Here is a 7,452-nt window from a genome sequence, read left to right as displayed (position 1 = left end):
TGGCTCAGCCACAGAAAGTTAGCTGGCCAAGGGCTGGGGATGTGGTTCAGTTAGTGGCCTAACCTTTACAGGCAGACCACTGTAATGTCAGTCTGGAGCAGCTACTGTGGATCCATGGGTTTTCCTTGAGGTGAGCACCTGGACACCAAAAATACTGGGTGTGGGGGTGTGAGGGTGTGGGGACTGTGGGGGTGTGGGGGCTGAGGGGGTGTGAGGCGGTGGGGGTGTGAGGGTGTGGGGGCTGAGGGGGTGTGAGGCAGTGGGGGGTGTGGGGGCTGAGGGGGTGTGAGGCAGTGGGGTGTGAGGCGGTGGGGGTGTGGGGGTGTGAGCAGTGGGGGTGTGGGGCTGAGGGGGTGTGAGGCTGTGGGGGGTGTGGGGGTGTGGAGACTGTGGGGCTGAGGGGGCTGAGGGGGTGTGAGACAGTGGGGGTGTGAGCTGTGGGGGTGTGAGCTGTGGGGGTGTGAGACAGTGGGGGTGTGAGCTGTGGGGGTGTGAGCTGTGGGGGTGTGAGACAGTGGGGGTGTGAGGTGGTGGGGGTGTGAGGCGGTGGGGGGTGTGAGGCTGTGGGGGTGTGATCTGTGGGGGTGTGCGGTGGTGGGGGTGTGGGGGTGTGAGCTGTGGAGGTGTGGAGCTGTGGGCTATGGGGGGTGGGGACTGTGGGGGTGTGAGGCGGTGGGGTGTGAGGCTGTGGGGGGTGTGGGGGCTGAGGGGGTGTGAGCTGTGGGGGAGTGTGAGCTGTGGGGGTGTGAGGCGGTGGGGGGTGGGGCTGTGGGGGTGTGTGTGGCAGCAGTGGGGGTGTGGAGTGTAGGACTGCAGCCACAATGGCACCTATTGCTACGGATTCCACATGATAACTCCACGGCTGGGACATGGAAGTGCCCGAGCAGGCAGACACCGTTCTTATTTAAAGCTAACAGGACCTGGACAGAGGTGGGGACCCCTGTCATCAGGGACAGGTCCTTAGCACCTAAGCACTTCGTAGTGATTAACTCAAGTCAGGCCTGATCCCCAGCACTGAACAAAGACCAGGCACAGTGGCAATGTCTGTCACTCAGAAGAAAGATCTTCCTCACACAGGAAGTTCAAAGCCAGTCTGGGATAGGAGTCCTTGACTTAAAAAAAAAAAAGAGAGAGACTAAAACCAATTCAGCTTCCCAATCAGCCAGTGATCCGCATTCTGCTCTGAGGTGTGTTTAAGATCAATGATTCCAAGAGCAAAGGGCCCAGCTGCCCAATCAGCACTCTGATTACATACCCTCAATCTGAGAAAAAGGATCCCGCCATTGGTTACAAGTACCCCTGGGCAGCTCCCACGTGGACACGCAGCTCAAGCGACCTACGCGTGGCCGGTTGTGTCTACAGACTGGACAGATGGTGTGGGGCCCCTCGGACGAGCGCCGGCCCGATGCCCTCGAGGAAGCTGCTCCATTGATCGAAGTCCTCCTTCAGGTCTGAATGGTACAAACAGGAGGAGGGTTAGGTGCACCCCTGTGGAGCCAGGGCCGCTTGGGGGGGGGATCCTAGACAGAGGGGCACCTGGGGCACCAAAGGGACTGGGTGTGACAGCCTCCCAGGCAGCCCAGGAGGGAGACCCAGGAGTCAGGGCAGCTGGTCCACCCAGGCAGGCCTGGAGAGGCTGTGGAAGCATGGTGGCTTCCATTTGAGCCAAGTGGGAGGCAGTCACTGAGCAAGAGAAAGACCGAGGGAAGAGGTGCTGGAGGTGTGGGGAGGAAGACGAGGTGTGTCATCTTCTGGGAGCACAGGGGAGGGGCAGAGGAGGAAGAGGGGGTGTGGGCCGTTATCAGGAAGGAAGGAGTTGTTAGGAAGGCAGCATCGCTGTGCTCTGGCGGCCTGAGGAGCGGAGAGGGCTGCTGATATATCTGCCTCTGGCCCATTTTAGTTTGGCTGACTTCCTTTCTCTGTGAAGCTGGTTGGTGACGACACAGCATCTTCACTCAGACTCTGCTTTCTCTCTCCTCACCTGGGTTACCACCGGAGCCTCCATGCTAGCCACACTCTTGGTTCTCAACTCTCCGCCTCACGCATCCTCTACATGTAGCCAGACTGCAAGCCTGTCCAACCAGGCCATCCTCCTGCCTAGGACCTACCGCAGGCTCCTCCCAGACTGAGGAGGCAGATCCCAACCGCTTCAGCAAACCTATGGCTGCTGCTTCTGACTTCGGCCATTCTCCACCTCCCCCTTCAGCAGCTCCCTGTCCTGAGCTCGGCATGTGTGGGAACTACCCACGCTACCAGGCCTTCTGTCTTAGAAGACCCCTGGCCCTTCCCTCCCACGGCCCCTCTTCATCAGTCGAGACCAAAGCCAGAGCCGCCTCGTCTAGGCAGCCGCTTCCTGGCTGTGTTCTCCCTTCCCTCCGGTCAGCTCTATCCCTGGGTCCTCCTAGGCAGCCACTGTGTGCCTGCGGTCAAAGACACCGTTGTATGTCATGACATACATCGCGCACACCAACGAAGGGGCACGGGCTGGGGGCTAGACAGTCCGGCTGGACGCCGGCATGGCCACCAGAACCGGATAACCTTGAACAAATTACAGATGACTGACATTTCCTAAGCTAAATGTATATGTATATATATATGTATATGTATTTATATATTCATCTGAAAAAATGAAGCTAATAAATTTAAAAAACAACAAAACTACTGGACAGGGCCATCTCCAGAATCAAACACGAAAGAAAATGAATCTAGAGTACTGAGTATGACAAGCACTGGTGACATCAGTGCCCTTGACATAAGCGGACTAAATCCCCAGCAACCTTCCTCCAGTCAAGGGCTCCAGCCTTCCGCCTCCTCCTGGCCTCTCCTGTGACTGTCTCTGCTACTAAAGGGAGCTCGTCACAACACTGTGGACTCCCCTGTCACCTTCAACTTTTTCTTTGAGACAGAGTCTTACTATGTAGTCCTAGTGACCTGTAACTCACTCTGTAGCCCAGGCTGGCCTCAAATTCACCGAGATCCGCCTGCCTCTGCCTCCTGAGTGCTGGGATCAAGGTGTGGGTCGTCCTCACTCCTAGCAGGCCCTGTCATCTTTAATCTTGGGCTCCTATAATGACATGAGCCGGGGAAACAGGAGGTGTGGGCTGAGGACCAGGGAGCAGGAACCACGCAAGTCTTGGGAGGTGGGTCCAGGAGAAAAGGCGTGGCTCTGTGAGCCCCTGCAAGTAACTCCGGTTGGAGTAGTTCTCTGCTCATAATTTGCAAGGTGAAATGAGCAAATACAAACAAAATTACAAATCTGGCTCAAAGTAGCAATGTGTTCTTAATAGAGCCGGCATATTTTAAACACAAGCACAATCCAAACCGAATGGGTTGCATACACTGTGGGAAACATGACTGTATCCCGGCTATCCAGGGGAAGACCCATGTCCAGAGCACAGAGGGAGAGTCTTGCTGGGCCAGGTGCTGGCCAGACCATGTCTAGTGCAGTGTGTTTCAGTCAGGGCACCTCTTTTTAATAAAGGCCCTGACAAACTGCACCCAAAGGAAGGCCATAATAGATTGCATGGGGGAATTGAACAGGGAACTACTGCAGGTCCCATGGCCATTAGCTTAATGAACAGAGGACATTAGAGGTGACCACAAATATCTAAAGAGCCGTCACATGCTATCTGTATCTGAGCCTTCTCTGGTCAGCTCTTGGGACAACCAGAGCAACTGTGTGTGTGTGTGTGTGTGTGTGTGTGTGTGTGTGCACACGTGCGTGTGCACATGCCACAGTGAGTGTGTGCAGTCAGAAGACAACTCTGTGGAGTCTCTCCTTCCACCTTTATGTGGGTTCCAGGGATTGAACTCAGGTCATCAGGCTTATTCCACAGCACCATTTACCCACAGAGCCATCTCGCCAGCCCCTAGACAATCACTTCAAGCATCCAAATTCCCAGTGGAAAAGCCAGCTTGCTTGTGCATCAGAGAAGACACTGGGTAGAGAGAACACCAGGGACCTCAGAAGACTCAGTCATTTAGCTGGTCTGTGACTTATGATATTGGTCATAATCCTTCCATGTTTGGTTTCTTAAAAAAAAACTTCCATAAATTTTGCCCAATTATTATCATAAAGACCCCACAATGCACAAGTGATGGTAATTTTGGGGATCAAGGTGGTGGGGTAAAGAGAGGCACATGAGCTGTCACCGTGAGGAAGCCAGGGCTCAGAAAGGCGAGGTGACCAGGCCAAGGCCATTCTCTAGGAAGTCAGGGCCTAGAAGGGCAGACCTTCAGTAAATGATTTCCTGTGCTGCTCCTCAGTCAGGCTTCCGTTTGCCATGGATCTCCTGGGTCCTTGTCATGTCAGGACAGAACAGGGTGCTGCAGGGGACCAGGGGACCCCACGTGTGCTCCCAAGCCCCAGCTGTCTCCTTACCAAGGTGCTTCTGCAGGAACGCCAGTATGGCCCGCACCATAATCTCCTGACCTTCATAAGGGTCCAAGGTCCCACGGGAGTGATTGGAAAAGAATTTAGCAATCAGGTTGCCAGTCACGAAAGCAAAGTCAGTTTGACTCCGATGAACAGCTCCGCTAGAGAGAAAGAGAAAGAGCCGGTGGGAGGGTGGAGGTAAGGCACACGGGTGTACAAGGTGCTGCCCGTGTGTGTGTGTGTGTGTGTGTGTGTGTGTGTGTGTGTGTGTGTGTGTGTGTGTGGTGTGTAACTCTCCCAGCAACCTTGTCGGGGAAGTACTTTGTCATGTGACAGAGTCTGAGGAGGAGAGAGGTGACACTGGACAGAGCTAGGATTTGAAGCAAGGTGTATCTGGCTGCATCTGGCTCAACATTTAGATCACCATGCCTGACAATACTGGGAAGGAGGGGGAGGGGGCCCACGGAGGCTCCCTAGTAAGGCGTTACTCAAGGTCAGACAGTCTGAGCTTGCTTTGCCCAGCAAGGCTGCATAATAGGATGATTTGGCCAAAGGCATGGTTACCAGGTGTTCTGAAGGGTCTACACTTGGTACTTTATACCTCATCCTTGAAAGGGGGAGGTCTTTTGCCCCTCCCCTTGCTGATGTATAAAAAGTCCACCATGAATAAACTCGGGCGACTGGGTATGGACCCAGAGCCCTCCCGAACTATTCCGTGTCTCTGTCTTTTTCTTCGTCTACGTCTATATTTCTTCCTAATATTTCTCAGTTCCTCACTCCTCCATTCAAGAACACTTCAACAGGTCGGGGCTGGTCCCTGACAGGAGGGTGAATTTGTAGAGGGTGGCTGGGAGAGGGAGGTAAGGTTCCCATCACCTGCTGTTCCTGTTACCCCACAGCTTTTATCCAGTGACCCCAAGGCCCATGAAACACTTAACCTCACTGCCAGAACTGTGCCATATAGTCAACGGGGACAGGGAACACCTGCTTTTAGTTAAATAATCACAGCAGAGGGGCACGGGAAAATGGGTTGTAGATTAAGCCCTTTGGTTGTCATGCATCCATATATCCATCCATCCATCCATTCTTCCTTCTATCTATCCATCCATCCTTCCTTCCATCCATCCATCCATCTATCCTTCCTTCCATCCATCTATCCTTCCTTCCATCCATCCATCCATCCATCCATCCATATATCCATCCATCCATCTATCCTTCCTTCCATCCATCTATCCTTCCTTCCTTCCATCCATCCATCCATCCATCCATCCATCCATCCATCCATCCATCTATCCTTCCATCCACCCATCCTTCCTTCCATCCTTCATCTATCCATCCATCCTTCCTTCCTTCCATCCATTCATCTATCCACCCTTCCTTCCTTCCATACATCCATCTATCCACCCTTCCTTCCTCCCATCCTTCCTTCCTTCCATCCATCCATATATCCATTCATCCATTCACCCATTCATCCATTTGTGGTAGTGAAGACTGACCCAGGGCCTTGCACATGCTAGGCAGAGACTCTGCTACTGAACTACTCCTCAGCCCTGTACACACATTTAATTCTCAAGTGAAATCCTCACTGGACTCCCATTGATAAATTACTCATAACTCAAATGAATGTGGTTTGGAAAATCTAAATGCTGAAATACCTATCTAGTATGTAGAAAAACACATTTTTAAAAATTAGATTTAGTCATTTATGTGTGTGTGTATACATGAAGTGTGTGTCTGTGAGTGTGTATCTTTGTGTGTGAGAGAGTATGTGTGTGCGTATGGCACATGGATGGAGGCCAGAGGATAACCTGCGAGAATCAGTTCTCTTCTCCTGCTGTGTGGATTCCGGCGACAGAACTCCACATTCAGACTTCACGGCAGGTTGCCTTTACCTGCTGGGCCACTTTGCCAGCCCAAAACTGGTTTTTAAAAAAATGTATTATTTAAGGCACATGAAAAAAAATGTGTAGGATAAAAAATGCACTGGGTTCTTGAGTACCCAGCCCTAGATTTAAAAAAATAATATACTGGGGTTGGAGAGGTGGCTCAGAGCTTACAAGCACTTGTCCTTGCAAAGGACCCAGGTTTGATTCCCAGCACCCACATAGTGGCTTACAACAGTCTGTAACTCCATGTCTAAGAATCCAACACCCTCTTCTGGTCTCCATGGGCACCAGACATACACATGCAGGAAATCACTCATACACATAAAATAATAAAATTAATAAATCTAAAAAACTAGGGATGGGTTGAGACAGGGTCTCACTATGTAGCCTAGGCTGGTCTTGAACTCATGAATATCCATGGGCCTCTGCCTCCTGAGTGCTGAGATTAAAGGTGTGTGCCACCACATCCAGCTATAAAAATTTTTAAAAATTATATTGCCAGTAGTTAAGAGTCCCCTTTGTGTGCCCTCTCCCTTCCCTGCAGATCACAAGTGACCGAGTCTGACTGGCCGGGGAGGCATTCCTGCCGTCCTGTGCCTCACACTGTGAAGTCAAAATGAAAGAGGGACTGGGCCGGGATGGGCAGGGGAGGAAGCCACCGAAGCCACCACCCGCAGCCACCGCTTGGGGGCTTGGCATGGCATATGCTCAGCTGCCTAGAGGACTGCCAAGGTACATACCGTGTGACCAGCTGGGTCTTTCTGAAGTAGGCACTGGTGCATAGGTGTGCGAGGCTTGCCTGGGCAGGAGCAGCTCAGGCAGGTTTCAGGCCTGCCTGAGTTCCACAGGCCTCCCGCATGGCCAGCAGTTTAAGATGTGAAAGCCTGCCGCTCTGGGGGAAACAGCTCCCACCGAAAGTCCAGTGACCGCAGAGCAGTGAGAGGTGAAGAGAATGTGGTTTATCTGGCCAGCATCTGAGTGGGCTTGGTCTGGGTCTCATGTTGATACCCAGGTTGGCCTTGAACTTCCCATCCCCCTGCCTCAGCTTCCTACGTGCTGGGATTACAAGCGTGCTAGGATTACAAGCACGCATCAACTTGCAGGAGTGACTTTTAGAAGAAGACCTATGTTAGGTTAACCTCCGTGAACTGGATATCCACGAAAATTCTATTAACCCCCCTCCTCAAACTG

At 52.5% G+C, this 7,452-nt stretch overlaps 1 protein-coding gene across 7 annotated transcripts in view; it reads right to left on the bottom strand.

Moving 5' to 3' along the window:
• Nucleotides 1–1,185: 1,185 nt before the first annotated feature.
• The window catches only part of Pafah2 (platelet activating factor acetylhydrolase 2), a 29,340-nt gene continuing 23,073 nt past the window's right edge, over nt 1,186–7,452 (bottom strand). For all 7 annotated transcript variants that reach the window (XM_037203053.1, XM_028888188.2, XM_028888190.2 and 4 more), the window contains 2 exons: nt 4,382–4,536; nt 1,186–1,451 (listed from right to left, as the gene is read on the bottom strand). In XM_037203053.1, coding sequence (XP_037058948.1) covers nt 1,357–1,451; nt 4,382–4,536 — 250 coding nt within the window. In that variant the 3' untranslated portion in view covers nt 1,186–1,356. The remainder of the gene's footprint in view (nt 1,452–4,381; nt 4,537–7,452) is intronic.

This window comes from Peromyscus leucopus, chromosome 2 (genome assembly GCF_004664715.2).
Source record: "Peromyscus leucopus breed LL Stock chromosome 2, UCI_PerLeu_2.1, whole genome shotgun sequence".
Lineage (NCBI taxonomy): Eukaryota > Metazoa > Chordata > Mammalia > Rodentia > Cricetidae > Peromyscus > Peromyscus leucopus.
Note: the sequence above shows the minus strand (reverse complement) of the source record. Positions and strands in the feature narration are given on the sequence as shown.